Source organism: Carcharhinus amblyrhynchos, chromosome 2 (genome assembly GCF_965287045.1).
Source record: "Carcharhinus amblyrhynchos chromosome 2, sCarAmb.v2.hapA, whole genome shotgun sequence".
In the NCBI taxonomy this organism is placed as follows: Eukaryota; Metazoa; Chordata; class Chondrichthyes; order Carcharhiniformes; family Carcharhinidae; genus Carcharhinus; species Carcharhinus amblyrhynchos.
Genome location: NC_137325.1, coordinates 65,445,059 through 65,463,994, shown reverse-complemented (window position 1 = coordinate 65,463,994; position 18,936 = coordinate 65,445,059). Strand labels below are relative to the sequence as shown.

The 18,936-nt window shown below is 44.0% G+C and overlaps 1 protein-coding gene across 1 annotated transcript in view; it reads right to left on the bottom strand.

Annotated features, from left to right (window-relative positions):
• The window catches only part of rapgef5a (Rap guanine nucleotide exchange factor (GEF) 5a), a 66,683-nt gene that overhangs the window by 29,545 nt on the left and 18,202 nt on the right, over window positions 1-18,936 (bottom strand). Inside the window, exons 3-5 of the mRNA XM_080207101.1 lie at window positions 15,055-15,202; window positions 14,872-14,969; window positions 6,738-6,768 (exon numbers count right to left, since the gene is read on the bottom strand). Of these exons, the coding sequence (XP_080063227.1) occupies window positions 6,738-6,768; window positions 14,872-14,969; window positions 15,055-15,202 (277 nt within the window). The remainder of the gene's footprint in view (window positions 1-6,737; window positions 6,769-14,871; window positions 14,970-15,054; window positions 15,203-18,936) is intronic.

Sequence of the window (18,936 nt, the reverse complement as noted above, 5' to 3'; positions counted from 1 at the left end):
TTACAGTCTACAGCCAATCTGCATTAAGCATGGCTGACCAGGAGTTTCTCCAGTTCTTACTACCTGCCATTGACATGCATTGAAAGGATATTGCAGGTTAATATTCAACCTTTTGGCCATGTTATAAATGCACTTTCCTAGGCCATCAGGTCCTGGAGTAGAAAACAAATGACGTGGAGACACTGGTGCTGGACTGGGGTAAACACAGTGAGAAACCTCACAACACCAGATTAAAGTCCAACTAATTTATTTGGTAGCACAAGCCGGAACACTTTCGGAATGCTAACCCTTCATTAGGTGAGTGGGAGTTCTGTTCACAAATAGGGCATATAAAGACACAAACTCAATTTACAAAATAATGGTTGGAATGCAAGTCTTTACAGGTAATCGAGTCTTAAAGGTACAGACAATGTGAGTGGAGAGAGGGTTAAGCACAGATTAAAGAGATGTGTATTGTCTCCAGACAGGACAGTTAGTGAGATTTTACAAGCCCAGGCAAGTCGTAGGGCTTACAGATAGTGTGACATGAACCCAAGATCCTGGTTGAGGCCACCCTCATGTGTTGCCTTCATGACATATGACAACACAGAGTCGCTGAGCAGAGAATGAGAGTCAAGTTCTGCACACATGAGGATGGTCTCAACTGGGATCTTGGGTTCATGTCACACTATCTGTAACCTCCACAACTTGCCTGAGCTTGCAAAATCTCACTAACTCTCCTGTCTGGAGACAATACACATCTCTTTAACCTGGGCTTAATCCTCTCTCCACTCACATTGTCTGTACCTTTAAGACTTGATTACCTGTAAAGACACGCATTCCAACCAAAAATTTTGTAAATTACATTTGTGTCTTCATATGCCCTGTTTGTGAACAGAACTCCCACTTACCTGATGTAGGGGCAGTGCTCTGAAAGGTAGTAGCCTTGTGCTACCAAATAAACCTGTTGGACTTTAACCTGATGTTGTGAGACTTCTTCCTGTGCAGAACACTAGTCAGGAAGAAAAGGAAGGTGTACAAGAGGTTCAGGGAATTAGGAGATGTTAAAGATTTTGAGGAGTATAAGGACTGTAGGAGGGAACTTAAAAGGGAAATTAGGAGAGCCAGAAGGGGTCATGAGAAGACCTTGGCGGGTAAGATTAAGGAGAATCCCAAGGCCTTCTATAAATATGTGAAAGGTAAAAGGATAAGAAGAGAAGGGATAGGACCTATAAAAGGTGAGGGGGGAAAGGTTTGTGTGGAACCAGAAGAAATGGCGGAGGTGCTTAACGAGTACTTCGCCTCAGTATTCACGGTGGAAGCCGATCTGGGAGATTTTGTTATGGATTTGCAGCAGATGGAAAGGATTGAGTACGTGAATATTAAGGAGGAGGATGTGTTGGAACTTTTGAATTCTATCAAGGTAGATAAGTCGCCGGGACCAGATGGGATGTACCCCAGGATACTGTGGGAGGCGAGGGAAGAGATTGCAGAGCCCCTGGCGATGATCTTTGCGTCGTCAATGGAGACAGGAGAGGTTCCAGAGGATTGGAGGATTGCGGATGTAGTTCCTATTTTTAAGAAAGGGAACAGAGATAGCCCGGGAAATTACCGACCGGTGAGTCTGACCTCAGTGGTTGGTAAGCTGATGGAGAGGCTTCTGAGGGACAAGATTTACGAACATTTGGAGAGGTTTGACATGATCAGGAATAGTCAGCATGGATTTGTCAAGGGCAGGTCGTGCCTTACAAGCCTAGTTGAGTTCTTCGATAATGTGACTGAACACATTGATGAAGGAAGTGCCGTGGACGTAGTGTACATGGACTTCAGCAAGGCGTTTGATAAGGTCCCCCATGCAAGACTTCTTGAGAAGGTGAGAGGGCATGGGATCCAAGGGCCTTTGGCCTTGTGGATCCAGAACTGGCTTGCCTGCAGAAGGCAGAGAGTGGTTGTGGATGGGGCTTTTTCTGAATGGAGGTCAGTCACCAGCGGAGTGCCTCAAGGATCTGTTCTGGGACCCTTGTTGTTTGTCATTTTCATAAATGACCTGGATGAGGAAGTGGAGGGATGGGTAAGTAAGTTCGCTGATGACACGAAGGTCGGTGGTGTTGTGGATGATCTGGAAGGATGGCAAAAGTTGCAGCAGGACATAGATAGGATGCAGGACTGGGCGGAGAAGTGGCAGATGGACTTCAACGTGGATAAATGTGTAGTCGTCCATTTTGGCAGAACCAACGGGATGTACGAGTACACTATCAAGGGCAGAAGTCTGAGTAGTGTTGAGGAGCAGAGGGATCTTGGGGTCCGGGTCCACAGGACTCTTAAATCGGCCTCGCAGGTGGAGGAGGTGGTCAGGAAGGCGTATGGTGTACTGGCCTTCATTAATCGAGGGATTGAGTTTAGGAGTCGGGAGGTAATGCTGGAACTTTATAAGACCCTTGTCAGGCCTCATTTGGAGTATTGTGCGCAGTTCTGGTCGCCTCACTATAGGAAAGATGTAGAAGCTATTGAGAGGGTGCAGAGGAGATTTACAAGGATGCTGCCTGGACTGGGAGGCATGCCTTATGAAGTTAGGTTGAGGGAGCTGGGACTCTTTTCCCTGGAGAGACGAAGGTTGAGAGGCGACCTGATAGAAGTTTACAAAATGTTAAGAGGAATAGATAGGGTGGACTCTCAGAGGCTATTTCCCCGGTTTGAAATGGTCGCTACGAGAGGACACAGATTTAAGGTGCGGGGAGGGAGGTTCAGAAGTGATGTTAGGGGTAAGTTTTTCACTCAGAGGGTGGTGAGTGAATGGAATTGGCTGCCGTCAGTGGTGGTGGAGGCGAACTCGCTGGGGTCTTTTAAAAGACTTCTGGATGAGTATATGGGGTTTAATGAGATTGAGGGTTATAGATAGGTCTGTAGGTAGGTAGGTGATGTGATCGGCGCAACTTGTGGGCCGAAGGGCCTGTTTGTGCTGTAGTGTTCTATGTTCTAACACAAAACCAGAGCTTCTGGTTCAGAGGCAGGGTCACTACCCAATGCATCATAAAGCCTCCTTTTATATGTGTATAAACAGTCTACGAATCTATCCTTCTCTAATGTTTGATGACCAAGAATTGCACCATTTCCCTTCCTATTTGCATAAAAGCATAAGAAGTAATTCAGTCTATTGTACTGTGCTAGCTCTTTGAAAGTGTTATCCCATTTGTCCCACTCCACACCCTTACCCCAAAACACTGGGGCATTTACCTTTTCAAATATATCTGCAATCTTTCTATATGAAGATACATCCAAATGGATGTCATCTTCATGCAAACCCCCAGAACAGACACAAGATTCCTTTGTTGGTGTCATTGGCAATGCACTGCCAACATGGAGAAGGAACAGCAGCAGATTTACTACATCTAAGAGCACAAACCAATTAGGTCAATGACATGAAGATGGAAAGCTAAACAGCACCACTAACAAGTAAATGGCCAAAAGGCATTTTATTTATAGTCAACACGTGAATTACATGAGTGTACAGCCCAGGAACAGGGCAGTTGGCCTAATTGGTTTAAGCTGGTGTTTATGCTGCACACAAAATTCCACTTAGCCTTCTTCATCTAACCCTATCAGAATAACCTTGTAATACTTTCTTCCTTAAATGTCTTCTCCCCTTGGTCATCCCATTAAATGTACAGTGGAATGTTCTAGAATAATATAAATTATCGAAATATTACTGTAAAACAACAATAACAAAAGAACTGTGCTCCACCTCACTATTGTCAAACTAAAAGATAAGAACACAACCCAAATTGTCTCTGTAGACGAGTGGTCACATGGATGCTGGGGTAACGCTGGTATGAAAGAAGTCATGTGCTGGTAGCATGGGAGTTCTCCCAGGGTACAGACAGACACACGGCATGTAAGAACTTCTCCATTATACCAATAAACTCATTGTGAATCACCGGTTGCCAATCTTTGCAACCCAGCACTCCTACAAGTGTCTGTGACAATAATGGTCAGTGATCATTTCACCCAGATCTTGGGAGAGATTTTAACTCATTTACAATCAACTTAATTGCACAGAGTTAAAATGCAGTCCCAGTTCTCCACACTGCAAACATCTGCTGAGGAAAAGCTCTGGTTTTGTTTATACCTAGTTTTAATTATTTAAGTCTGTAAAATGTGCATTGAAGATTGCCATGTGATCTTCAGTGTACTCTAATGACTCTGAAATATGCATACTGTGCAGTTAACAATGTCACTACTTTGTGCAACAATTACTGCACACACTTGGATTAGCACTAACTAAAGCGCCGATGATCATTGAAACTGTATGCCAAAATAACCTTTGAAATAATAAGCTCCACACGTGAAAAGGTTACAGCAGGGCTGTGAAAATGAATCACGAACTTGCAGACAAGCAATCAACTGGCAAATTAACATCTGGGGACTAACCTGCAATTCACAGGAGCCAAGTTATATGAGAGAAGCATTAATTTGTCCACTGTGCTGAGCATTCTGAATTTCAGTAGACCTGAAATCAGCAGTTTGAAATTTCTGAAGTAATTAACTTTCAAAAACATCAGTTCAGTTGGGTTCTGTATATCCATATCAGTAAGAACAAACCATTACTTGCACAGATTTCTCCATATAGATAATTATATTTGTTGGTTAATCCGTTGATTCACTATTTAAGGTATTGTTTGACAGTGAGTTCCTTGAGGCTGGGTACTTGCTCTGATCTGATTCCTGATCCTCATTGGTCTGAATGCCTCTGCCTCCAGAATATGTTATTAAATGTCGGTACACACTTGTAAATATACAATCACAGGTGCCGGAATTTTACCGCCTCACCCACCTGAGGCTCACAAGATCCCGCTGGCAGTCAATGGAGAATGCCTTCTGTGAGCCTCGCCCACCCAATTCCAGGCCAGGTGTGCCAGTAACATGTCTCTTTGTAGAGTGAACCAGCTCTTTAATTCAATACTTTCCCAGTCTTCACTGTACTGTCAAGTGTAATTATTTCAGAGTATTTAACACTTCTGCTTACTTTAATTGGTAGCTTGACCTAAATTAAGAGATCCAGAAACAAAATCCAGTACAATTTGTTCTCAATTGTGGTGCCACTTAGATGATGTTTGGGCTTTGATGAAACTGATGAAACTTCACAGCGTCCTAATTTAGCAGCATTTATTCATATAACTATGAAACTCACACAGTCACATCAAGTTGATACATGACATGAATTTTAGAGTGCATTCATGCTATAGCAGAAACACGTGCAAGCTTGCCTTATTCTCCTTTGTTCCAAGGTCAGGTTGAGGACTAACTCAGGATCTACTCTGCAAGATTTTGGCACTGGTGCACAGCATCCCAAGGCTAAATTGTAATTTAAAAGCACAAACTCTCAGTGAAGCATCAACACCAAGCTTAGAACAGTGTACTATACTTCAACTGGTGGAACCTTTTACATCTCACATGCAAGCCGTGCTTCAAAGTCCCTTGATGAAGGTGAATTGAGCTGAGACCTATGTTATACATGTCTGTTTTAGTCTGATGCTAGTTTGCCACAAGCTATTTGCGTGCAAGGCTTGCAGGAGCAGAGCAACTCCAAAATTGTCAGTAATCAGGTATAGCTACGTCAGTGCTTTAATTTGTGTGAGGCTACACCATGCTTGAAATGTCACTTATGGCATAAAGCCCACCTGGTATTTTTAGGAGCAAACAAATGTTAGCAGATTTTGACTGGTTGCAGGTATTTCACACTGCAGTAATGACCCTGATTTTGCAGTGAGTGGCAGATTGTTGCTGATCTCTGAGAAAGCTGCCCATATAGATCCTGAGATCCCTGTGATGTGGACTTCTCTTCTTCCAACAGCACTTGAAATCTGACACCAAGTCAAGGGGATTGTCCCAGACATGCTGCGACTGTAACACCAATAAACATCCAATCACATCAAATAACTTTATCTGTCACTTTCAATTGAATTGTTTCAATTTAGCTAGAAGCTAAAATGACAATGTAAACAAACTTTTTAACACATTTTATTTTAAAAATGTGGATTTTTGATTGTACTGAAGAAGTGTTATATTTATTAAATGTACGATCAGGGCCATTGGGATGTTTAGTGAAACTTAGTAATACTTCATTCAACAAAGTGTAACCTTTTTAAGCGTTTATGCATTGAAATTAACAGTGTAAAAGTGATCATTCTAATCAATTCATAAATTTCCTGTTGATTGCTCTCTGGGGTTGTGGGGTAGAAGCTGGAGGAGCCTTATCAGCCATTTCTGGATTTCTGAGTTATTTTGAGCATGTACAAACTCCACAAATTGCTGCCAATTTCAATAGTCTAATGACAACAAATGCTAACAGTTTGTCTCTCATTATCACCACAAATTTATCAATGAACACACCGACTGCGACTAGGAAGGCCTGTATGAGGAGATGCCGGCCAACAAAACATAGTATCTATATGGAGTCAATATACTCAGAGATCACTAATGAAAAACTAAAGCAACATGCAATAGAGATTTAACACTGATACTATTTTCAGCTAGATAGAAACAGTTGCTTTTAAATGTTAAAGGAAAGAGATCCAGTTTGATGCCTTATTAGTGTATTCAAATTGGCAATAGCCTGGGACCAGTGGACATGTTTGACATGAATTCCATCCTGTACCACCTTAATCACTATATAAGACCAACATTTGCTTTGGAATGGAACACTGCAACATTTTCATGTTGTACACAGGAATGTCTTGAATTTATTACAAATTTATTACCTTTTTTTGTGGCGAATATTCATCGATGGTGCTGAAACAAAAAATAAATTAATTCAGACCAATTGCAATTTTGATTATATTTGGCAGGATTCTCCAGCTGTTCAAGCTCAGCGAGAATGGAGAATATGGTGCTCAGCCAAACCTCCATTCACTGCAGTGGGACTGGAGAATCACATCTGCGAGCGAGGTTGGAGGATCCAGCCCATTATCGTTTCCATGCCCTTTTTTCAATAAATTTGCATCAGGCCTCTGAGTGCAAGCAAATAACTTACTCCAAGCTTTCTGCCTTTCTGAAATAATCCACTAGGAAGTGTGTGAAAGTGGCTGAGACTCCTGCACTGTTTATAGATGTCAATGGTGTAATATCTGGACTCTGTCAATCAGGGCAGAATAAGTCAATATTGGAAGCCTATTTTACCATGAATACAGCTTGCATCATCATTGCCACTAACTATCTGCTTTATGCACAGATGATCAGCTTTGCAAGTCTGGCTCACGTTGTCAAAACAGCTGATACGAAGGTAACTGAACATGTCCCATAATGCATAGTACCTTGGCTTTGTGCAATTAAAGGAGCAAGCTGAAAGAAGCAAACAGCCTTTGTGGAGGAGGAGATGAGGAGGCGTTGATGAGGAGGTGGAGATGAAAGAGAAACAAACATCAGGAGGCAAGCTGGACTTAAGGGAAATATGGGCCCCAAGGGGTAAAAAAGAATGGAGGCAAAGGGAGGGGATTTTAGTGATACAAGCCTATGGGTTTACTGGCTTACAGATTGGGAGCCCCATAAGTTTTTGGGTGGCTGTCCTGCCACCCACTGCTTACCCAACTCATCTCCAATTTTATTTAAGGTGGGCAAGACTCAGGACAGACCTCTCAATTTACAAACATTCACTCCCTCCACCATCAATGCACACTGGCAGCAGTGTGTATCATCTGTAAGATGTACTGGAAGAACTCACCCAGGCTCCTTAGACAGCACCTTCCAAAGTCACGACCACTACCATCTAACAGGATTACGGCAGGAAACACATGTGAACACCAGCACCTGGAAGCTCTCTCCCAAGCCATTCACCATCACGATTTGGAACAATATCACCATTCCTTCACTGTCACTGGGTCAAAATCCTGGAATTAATTCTCTTTGAGTGATGGTATGAGAAACCACACCATCCAAAAGACTCTGCCCAAAGATGTTGGTACAGGTTAAAGAAAACAGAGTTTTGATGTGTGATGTTTGCTGGAGCTGAGAGAGAGAGAGCTAAGATTTTACCTGTTAAAAACCTGTTTAAAATAAGTTTAAAGCACTTTACTCTTTGTAGAACTGTTTAAAGCATTTATTTATTGTATTTACTGCTTTAAGAATTCTGAGGGTGTGGTGAAAAGGCATTTGTGGACCAGCCTGCTTTAAATCAGCGCCAGGTTTAAAAGGAGGCCTGGTGTAGACAGCGGGCAGCGTCTGAGCGGGCAGCGGAGTGAGTGGGAAGCAGAGTGAGTTAATAGGGCTTAATATCAAAAAGGGCTGGAAGGAAAAAAGGCCAGGTGAGTTTGTTTGAAAAAAAACAAGGAAAAAAAATTTTTTCATAACTACTACAGCAAGAAACAAGGAAAAAAATTTTTTCCCCATAAAAAATTACAGTGAATAATGGAGGGGCATGTGATGTGTGGTTTCTGTATGATGTGGGAACTGGCGGACCCCAGGGTCCTTCCCAGTGACCATGTCTGCAGTAAGTGCAGGTTGCTGGAGGAGCTCCAGCTCAAGGTGGATGAGCTGGCCTCTGAGCTACAGACACTGAGGCTCATCAGGGGGAGAGAGGGTGCCCCTAGACTGGCTAAATCTAAGGGTCAGGGACAAAAGGGGGCTGCTGGGAGGAGGAGGAGGAAGGGGGGTGAGGAGCGGAGGCCTCAGCCTCTTAATCTGCATAACAGGTTTGAGGTTCTTGCTTCCAGTCTGGAAGAGGACAAGGCAGGTGAGGTTGGTGAGCAAACTGCACACGGTACAGTGATGCAGCAGGACATAGGCAAAGAGAAGGGGAAAAGGAACGTAGTAGTGATTGGAGATAGTGGGGTGAAGAGTATTGACACTGTCCTTTGTCACAATGACAAAGTGCACAGAAGGGTGTGTTGTCTGCCTGGTGCTCGGGTACAGGATGTTGCAGCTGGGCTGCAGAGGAACCTGGAGTGGGAGGGTGAGAACCCGGTCGTTGTAGTACATGTGGGTGCCGGCGACGTAGGCAAAGTGCGGACTGAGGATCTGGGGAGGGAGTATGAGAAGCTGGGAATGGAATTAAAAAGTAGAACCGACAAGGTGGTCTTCTCTGGGCTACTGCCTGAACTGAGTGCAGACGGGCGTAGGGTTGACAGGATAAAGGAAGTGAATGGGTGGCTCAGGGATTGGTGTGGGAGGAATGGGTTCGAATTTATGGGGCATTGGCACCAGTATTGGGGTAGGTGGGACTTGTTCGGGCGGGATGGGGTTGGTCTGAATCGTGCTGGGACCAGAGTGTTGGCGAATCGAGTAAAGAGGACTGTAGACAGGGCTTTAAACTAATTAGGGGGGGGAGGGTGCGAGGGTAGGTGACGCTACGAGGTCTAAAGTTAAGGATAGGGTACAGGTAAGGGAAGAGGCCGAGGATGTCCCAATTGGTGGCGTTACGGCAAATAGGGTCCAGGTGAAGGCTGGGATGAAAGCGCTTTATCTGAATGCACGAAGCATTCGGAATAAAGTGGATGAGCTGGTGGCGCAGATCGACACAAATGGATACGATCTGGTGGCCATTACAGAGACGTGGCTGCAAGGTGACAGGGACTGGGAGATGAATGTACAGGGCTATCAAGTGTTTAGGAAGGATAGGCAGGAGGAAAGAGGGGGTGGCGTAGCTCTGCTGATTAAGGATAGTATCAAGGTGGTAGCAAGGGATGATATCGGAGCCAAAGAGCAGAACGTGGAATCGTTGTGGGTGGAGATTAGGAACAGCAAAGGGAGGAAGACGCTGGTGGGTGTCGTCTATAGGCCCCCGAATAATGATCTGGAGGTGGGGCGGGCTGTTAACACGCAAATAAGTGCGGCGTGCAGGAATGGGACGGCCGTAATTATGGGAGATTTCAATCTGCATATTGATTGGTCGACCCATGTTGGACGAGGTGGGCTCGAGGAGGAGTTCTTGGAATGCTGCCAGGATAATTTCCTTGAACAGTGTGTGTTGGAGCCGACGAGGGAGCGAGCTATCTTGGATCTGGTGCTATGTAATGAGGCGGGTAGAATTAGGGACCTTGCGGTGAAGGATCCTCTTGGAGAGAGTGATCATTGTATGGTGGAGTTTCTGTTGCAGATGGAGGAGGAGAAAGTGGGTTCCCGGACACGCGTCCTTTGTTTGAATAGAGGGGAGTATGGTAGGATGAGAGAAGAATTGGCGAATGTGGACTGGGGGAGTGCGTTGGAAGGTAGGTCTGCTGAGGAGCAGTGGAGGATCTTTAAGGAGATCTTTCTTGGTGCTCAGCAGAAATTTATTCCGATGGTTAAAAAGGACAGTAGGAAGAGAGGTAATAAGCCGTGGATAACGAAGGAGGTGAAGGAAAGTGTTAAATTAAAAGCGGAGGAATTTAGAGTAGCTAAGAGCAGTGGGCGAGAAGAGGATTGGGAAAGGTTTAAATGTCAACAAAGATTGACAAAGAAGTTGATAAAGGAGGGTAGGAGAAGCTATGAGGCTGGGCTAGCACTTAATATAAAAAAGGATAGCAAGAGTTTTTATAAATATATAAAAAGGAAGAGGCTGGCTAGGGTGAACGTTGGTCCTTTAGAGGATGAGAAAGGGGAGCTAGTGGTAGGGGATGGGGATATGGCTGAGGTCTTGAATAACTTTTTTGTTTCTGTCTTCACGGAGGAGGACGTGAATAATTTGCCGGGTGTTAGAGATGGAAAGGTGGTAGGACTGGAGGGTCTTAATGACATTACTGTTACTAGAGAGGTGGTGCTCGACAGACTGGAGGGGCTGATTGTGGACAAGTCCCCAGGACCGGATGGAATGCATCCGAGGGTTCTGAAAGAAATGGCGGAGGTTATAGTGGATGCCTTGGTGGTTATTTTCCAGACGTCGCTGGATTCCGGGGAAGTGCTGGAAGATTGGAAAACGGCTAATGTTACGCTGTTGTTTAAGAAGGGTGCCAGGCAAAAGGCGGGGAATTATAGGCCGGTTAGTTTAACGTCTGTGGTAGGTAAAATGTTAGAATCCGTCATTAAGGAGGAAATTGCGAGGCATCTTGAAGGGAATTGCTTGATAGGGCGGACGCAACACGGTTTCATTAAAGGGAAGTCGTGTCTGACAAATTTACTGGAGTTCTATGAGGATGTGTCTAGGGCAGTGGATAGAGGAGAGCCGGTGGATGTGGTCTTTCTGGATTTTCAGAAGGCGTTTGACAAGGTACCTCACAAGAGGTTATTGCAGAAGGTCAGGGGACATGGAGTTGGGGGTAGGGTGTTAGCGTGGATAGAGGATTGGTTGTCAAATAGGAGGCAGAGAGTGGGGGTCAATGGGTGCTATTCGGATTGGCGGTTGGTGACTAGTGGGGTGCCCCAGGGGTCGGTGCTGGGGCCTCAGCTATTTACCATTTATATAGATGATCTGGAGGAGGGAACCGAGTGCAGGGTGTCAAAATTTGCTGATGACACCAAGATTGGGGGAACGGCAAATTGTGCGGAGGGTGTGGAGAGTCTGCAGAAGGATCTAGATAGGCTGGGCGAATGGGCCAGGAAATGGCAAATGGAATTTAATGTTGGCAAGTGTGAGGTGGTCCACTTTGGTAGGAAGAATGGTAGGAAGGACTATTACTTACGTGGCGAAAAGCTGCAGCAGGCGACGGTGCAGAGGGACCTCGGGGTCCTTGTGCATGAGTCGCAAAAACCCAGCTTGCAGGTGCAGCAGGTGGTCAGGAAGGCGAATGGGATGCTGGCCTTCATAGCGAGGGGGATTGAATATAAAAGTAGGGAGGTCTTGCTGCAGCTGTATAGGGCATTGGTGAGGCCGCAGCTGGAGTACTGTGTGCAGTTTTGGGCGCCGCACCTGCGCAAGGATATTTTGGCCCTGGAGGGAGTGCAGAGGAGGTTTACTAGGCTGATACCGGAGTTGAGGGGATTGAGCTATGAGGAGAGGCTGAATAAATGAGGCTTGTACTCGTTAGAGTTTAGAAGAATGAGGGGAGATCTCATTGAGACGTATAAGATGATGAATGGGATGGATAGGATAGAGGTGGAGAGACTCTTCCCGCTCAAAAAAGACAGTAGGACTAGGGGGCACAGCCTCAAGATAAAGGGGAGGCGGTTTAGAACGGAGTTGAGGAGGAACTTCTTCACTCAAAGGGTGGTGAATCTCTGGAATTCTCTGCCCGTTGAAGTGGTGGAGGCTGCCTCGCTAAATATTTTTAAGAAGCGGGTTGATGGGTTCTTGATAAGAGAGGGGATTAAGGGTTATGGGGAGAGGGCGGGAAAGTGGAACTGAGCTACAACAGATCAGCCATGATATTATTGAATGGCGGGGCAGGCTCGAAGGGCTAGATGGCCTACTCCTGCTCCTATTTCTTATGTTCTTATGTTCTTATGTAAATGGATAGGATGAGGCAAGTATAGAAAATGGAAACCCAAAAGAGCGTGGGGAATAAAATCAAAGATTCTGGGGTAATTCTCACAATTGGATTGGAAACACATGATCACGAGGAGAAACCAGAGAAGGTGAAATGTGAGACAAATTGGACAAAGGGAAATATATTAAAGAAAAAAGAGAACCAGGAATCAGTTCAAGAAAAATCTCCAAAAAAGGATATGACAAAGGTTAAATAAGGCTATGAAATGAAAGGTCAAAGGTCTTAGAATGATCGGAATCACAAAAACATTGGAATAAAATCCTAAATGCATTCCAAATTTAAGACACATTCACATTGTAAGGAGCAGCAAAACCCATTGGGCACAGCAGTATTTTGAGTCTCGATTTTGGACTTCACTGTTAATTTTTCTTTCCATTATTCCATGCTAGGCGTTGCTGGATCTCAGAAACCAGCGATTCTTCAGCTAAAAGGGAACGCCTGACTCTGCAGCATTGGAAATTCAAAATCTGTTATTTTCCAATGCTCTAATAGTGATAAAGAGGCTCTGTTCTGTGTTATATTGGGGCATCAATGAGAATTTCAGCCTGGAATCTAATTGTGGCATCGTTTTCAATCATTCCCTTGTTGAGCAGACAATCAGTTTTTTCAGGCCCTCACATTTGGGCTGTTTGCTCTTGTAGCTGGAACTCAGCTGCTGTATATAATTGACATGCGTGCATGAGATGCATCTGCGTCCAAAACGCTGATCTCATTAACCGCCATTTAAATTAATATAAAGCACGTTACAAAGTGCCATCAGAGGCAGTCCAAGAGGCAACTGCAAATTATCTGCTGCCAAAACCACATGCCAGGGTTCTCACCTTGTCATGTACTCACTTCTGACTTTCACATACTGCCAAAACTGAGTCAAACTTGTGTAGGGTTTGCAGTGCATGCTGGAAGTTGTAGCCTGCTCTGCCATGTTTGATTCTTGCTATGTGGAACTACAATTCCCAAGGGTGTCTTGTTGGTATCATTATCAAAGAGGACAGAAGGTCATTTGGAAGCAAGTTAGATGGTGGAGTTGGGGGCAAAGATTAGAGTTTGGGGCAGTTTTTACTGTAGCAGGGCATCTCATGACATTTGCTATTAGTTAGATTTGCCCCTGCATTCATCAACTCAAAATATTTTGGCCCACAGCATTTCTAAAAGTGGGTGCTGACAGTGACGCAGTGAGGAAAACAAGACATCTGGGACTTGAGTAAACAGGAAAGCCAGCAAAGTGGTTTCCTTTGCCCATCAGATTTAAGAATTAGGGAATAAACAGTGCATGAGATAAATGGAGTGAATTTTATATCTAATCAGGTCCATAAAAATAAAGAGAGGGAAGGAAAAACTGAATTAAAAGAGAGAGAGAAAGATACAAGAAGAAAGGATAAGATTTTTTAAATAATTTGAAACCTCCTAAAACAATTCAAAACCTAAAAGAATGATATTCTACACTTGTACTCATTAATATTTTGGTGCCAGAGAAATTAATTGGCAGTCAATAATACCTATTACATATTTAATTGGGAGTTTACACAGCTACTATTCCTATCTGTTTAGGTTTAGTTCAAATCTACTGTACAAACACTGCAACTTTTCAATTTTCAATACAGTTCAACGGTGAAGGCTGACAGTGAAAAACTATTTTACTGAAGTTACTGGTAATTTATTGGCATTCACATTTAACCTTGCTTCTGTGCCATGTCTGACTGGACTGGACCATTTACACGTAAATAACAATAAAGGCCATTAGCCTTAAGTTGACAATGTTACTTTGACAGAAATGACAGATCAAAAATACTGTTTATTATAACCTGGTGATTGGGTGGATTGGGTTAGCCACTAACAATAAACTGAGTGTGCACAAACAACCAGGACTGCCCATTTACCGACCTTTTCCACATGGAAGCTCTGGATGTTTTATCAGCTTACATAATGTCACTTTACGCAAACATACTACGTAAGATGGACAGCACGCTGGCACAGTGGTTAGCACTGCTGCCTCACAGTGCCAGGGACCTGGGTTTGATTCCTGACTTTGGTCACTGTCTACACATTCTCCCCGTGTCTGCATGGGATTTTTCCAGGTGCTCTGTTTTCTCCTGCAGTCCGAAAGACAGGCTGGTTAGGTACATTGACCATCCTAAATTCTCCCTCAGTGCACCCGTAGAGGCGCTGGAGTGTGACAACTAGGGGATTTTTACAATAACTTTACTGCAGTGTTAATGCAAGGCTACTTGTGACACTAATAAATAAAAATAGAATTAACGGCCACTTTAATAAAACTTTTGCTAGTCAGTGGATGGTAGAATATAGAAGGGAAGTTGTGCCCATTCTTTTGAAATGATGTACCTACGGAAGGGGTTGTTTATAGAGCATCTCAGGCACCATGCTCCTCCCCTTGCTCTGTTGCCACAATGAATAATAAGTGTTGGCATATCCTGTTAATTCGACAAATATTAATAGCACTAACGCACAGCTCCAGGCAAGGAATGTACTCCGTTGTACTCACTGTCTGCGAGGTGTCCAAAACAGGCTCTGGAGTTCTTTCAAACCCTTTTCCAAACTGGGATACTCAAAAATATCATCAAGCACACACCTATAAAGATTCTGGAACACAACAATTAAAAATAATGCATTTGTTTGTGAAGACTTTCTAAAGACTAAAATAACTCTTTTCTTTTCAGTGCTGTACCTTGAAAACCAATTTTGCATTTTCATCTTCTCGTAATAAAGTCCGATAAAGAAATACCCATTGTGACACAATGCGTAGCACTTTGCGCTTTCGGTACAAGCTGTTATCTGAATCTTCTTGCTTTTCTGTATATGTCTTCAGACAATAGGTAACTTTGAGTCAAGGAAAATACCTTTGCAATTAAGAAAAAAATCATATCTCTAATGTAATGTAAATTTTACCTGCTTCTATGCTTATGGAGGTCACAGTTTGTTTTATTTCTGGCTCAAATGGTTGCGAGAAATCTGTTTGGGGAGCAATCCATCTGTGTTCATTATTAGTGGCCAACAGAAATAATGGTGGCTGCCATCGGCTTACAGAGCTGTTCCATTGCCTTTGCCTTGGGGACACTGGGGAAGGGCAGCAATCAATATTCCATTGATTATTTCCAAGCAGCCATATTCAATGTTTTAGGAATGTTGAGTTAGCTCTAACACAAGTTGGCATCGCTGCTGTGGTTCCAAACATTGCTCACTGATGCTCTTTATTCAAGAGTCTGTGCTCCAAGAGTAGAGTTTGAATTTTTCAACCTCTCAATGGAACTCTTCAGTATGAAACGCCTCAAATGCATACCATGTCAGAAACTTTTATCCACCCTGGGATTTATGCTGATCAATCCATACTCGTGGTTTTCTGATTCCTAAAGAAATATTGTTGTTACTTTATTATCCCTCTGAATTGCTGTAATTATGTCTGCTGCATATTAGAATACAATAACACTATTTCCATTCACCAACGTTTACAGGTTAATCGGTTCTTCCAGTTACATTTTCAAATGAAGCATAGGGAATATCAGTGAGCATAAGACCAAAATAAATATTGACATGACCAAAAGAAGATTTGCAATCACATTCTCAATCAATGATGAGCAATATAGTCTTGATAGTGATGCCCAATGCCACATTAAACAAATAGTAGAGCTGCTAAAGAAATAATGTAAGAGGAGAAAAGTTGACAAAATTATCTCAGTGCCCTTTACAAAACTAAATAAACTGAATTATCTCTGCTTGTGTTGCTGAGTCCTCCAAGGTAAAGGGTAAGACCTATATTTTGCCTGCCAAGTGATCCCTAACATTGTCATCCTAAATCAACCATGCCATCTTACTGTAAACCAATTGCAGGAATCTTAGCCAGTTACACCAGACTTGCCATTAAATCAAGTCATTCTCGTTATCTCCTTGAAGACGGCTTGACCTTGCTTGTCCAAAGCAGAACTGATTTAGTAACTGCATTTTTCTGATAGGAGTATCTGAGTATCAAGGAACCATCACATTTCCTGCCAACAAATTTTATTAACTCTGCCTGACGTTCAGAGGACCTTAACCTCTAGAATGCAGTTACACGTTGAATGTGCAGCTATTCTGTAAATAATAGTCATGCAAAAACATAAATTTTGTCTCTGGCAATTCGGGTCCTGAATGCATTTGTTCATCCTATTTGTTACACAGGAATTTTACAGTACTGAGTTTGAGATGTTAAATTATGTATTTAGACATCAGCCAGATGTAGTTCTTCTTATTACTCTGGCCATTGCCTCTCCCCGCTTTCCTCTCTTGAAGGTGCTGAATTTTGGTGGGATAAAGATCCACCAGCACCAGCCACCCTTTGGCATGTATCCTAAATACCCATCTTTCCAAATGAACAATTTGAGTGATAGTTAACCATTGAGAAGCGTTCTAGCAAAGCCCAATTCTGTTCTTATCGACATATAGGCTCAAATTTTCTGGCTGTTCAAGCCCTGCTATCATTAGAAGCGAGGATGGAGAATTTAGTGCTCAGTCAAATCTCCGTTCACTGCAGTGGGACCATAAAATCCTGCCAGTGTGAACGGCTGGAAAATTCCCCCTACACACTCCTTTCTGTGGGAGTCACTTGTGTTCCTGGGGACCAGGAACCTTGATCAATTTTCTTCCTCTTTGGCCTAAAGCACATTTAGGTAAATGGTAACATCTAACATGAAGACTGAGCTAAATACTGACCAGGGATTAAACCTTGTTCAGTTTCACCTTGGGCAGTGTATTTACTATCTAGATGCTTCCCCCGGATCCCCAGCTGAGGTTAGGCAGCCTGCTGACTTCCATGCCCTGTTGCCTGAGATGATCTTGGCAGGCATCCCCTGGGGGGGCCTGTGCCTTAAGGGTCCTGGCCTACTTTTGGGCAGCACGAGTATTGCAATGCAGTCACCATTGGTGTGTTGGGTTGAAGGAGTATTGATTTCAGGGAGGGGGACTCAGATAGGCTGGATACCCCCACGGTCTCCTCAGTGGAAGGCACTGTGTTATGCACTGGTGATCCTCATCCCTTCAGGTGCCCAATGGGCCTGTGATCCTCCAAGAGATAGAGGGGCATCTGGAGTGAGGTCCACTGTCCTCTGGTGCTGACACTCATGGATTCCAATCAATGCCTGTACTATGCAGTTAAAAGCCCTACACCATGGATTTCATGTCTTCTGACATGGAGGTCATGAGGTGAACCATGGTGTGGCTGTCTCCTGCCACTGAGTGAATGTCCCAATCCAAAGTCTCCAGTGCAGTCTTGGCCTCGGTTCGCTGAAGTGACAGCACCATCTCCTTGACATAAGGTGATGGGATTCCTCCAGTCGGCCTTGCATCCTAGGAGGGGTGCTTTCATCTCCTCCTGATGCTCACAACTGCCTTTGCAGCTCCAGCAGCTCTGGTCTAGGGGCACATCATCAGGCAGGGGCCCAGCAGTGTCCTGACCTCTGACATCCTTCCAGGTTCCCTGGGACATCCCTGCTTCCAACTCCTGTGGATTTCCAGCTCTGTGGAGCTCACCAATGAGTGACCAGAAGCCTGCCTACTTAGCCCATCCACTGAGGGGTAATTATCTGTGCTAGTGCTGAGTCTGCGTGACAGTTGTGACACATCTTCAGTGGCAGGGTTTGAGAAGTCTCCATCGTAGTTACTCGATTCCAGTAGGTGCAGGGAGTGGTCCAGCCTGTTCTGCTGCTTTGCCTGCAAGAGAAGGGAGGTTGCATAAATGCATTACAGGGAGTAAAGGAGGGAATATTGATTATTCACTTGAGACATGAGGAATGCAGCGTGACCTGAGGATTCTCACATTTGTCTGCTGCCCCCACCATCATCACAGGCGCAGTCCCTTCTCCTTCATCAACTTGAGGGCCCTCTCCTGAGATGACATAAAGCCATAAGATATAGAAGCGTCATTAGGCCATTCGGCCCATTCAATCTGCTCCACTATTCAATCATGGCTGATAAGTTTTCAACCCCATTCTCCCACATTTTCCCTGTAACCTTCGATCCTCTTACCAATCAAGAACCTACCTATCTCTGTCTAAAATATACTCAATGACCTGGCCTCCACAGCCTTCTGTGGCAATGAATTCCATAGATTCACCACACTCTGGCTGTAGAAATTCCTGCTCATTTTGTCCCTTTATTCTGAGGCTGTGCCCCTGGGTCCTAGTCTTACCTACTAATGGAAACATCTTCCCCACGTCCACTCTAATAACAATAAATAAAACAAACATTATTAGAATTCAATGTCCTGCTCCCACACAGACTGAATGTGTGCTCAGCAGCAGAAAACTAGCAGGAGCTGCCACAGATAATGGAGTTGCCCTTCCAATTAAACTACATTTGTATCATTCAAACACTCTGCTCCACTCCATGGCACTTGATGCATCAGACAACATTCAGGCTCAAGTATCAACAACCATAGTGCTGTACTTGTAGGGCTGTCCGCTCACCCAGAGTGCAAAGGTACTAATCCACCTCCGCTCTGAGACAGATATTGATATATACAGCACCTAATCATTTCACTTCTTTCTACCAGTGGAGAAATAGAAGCACCTACCACAGT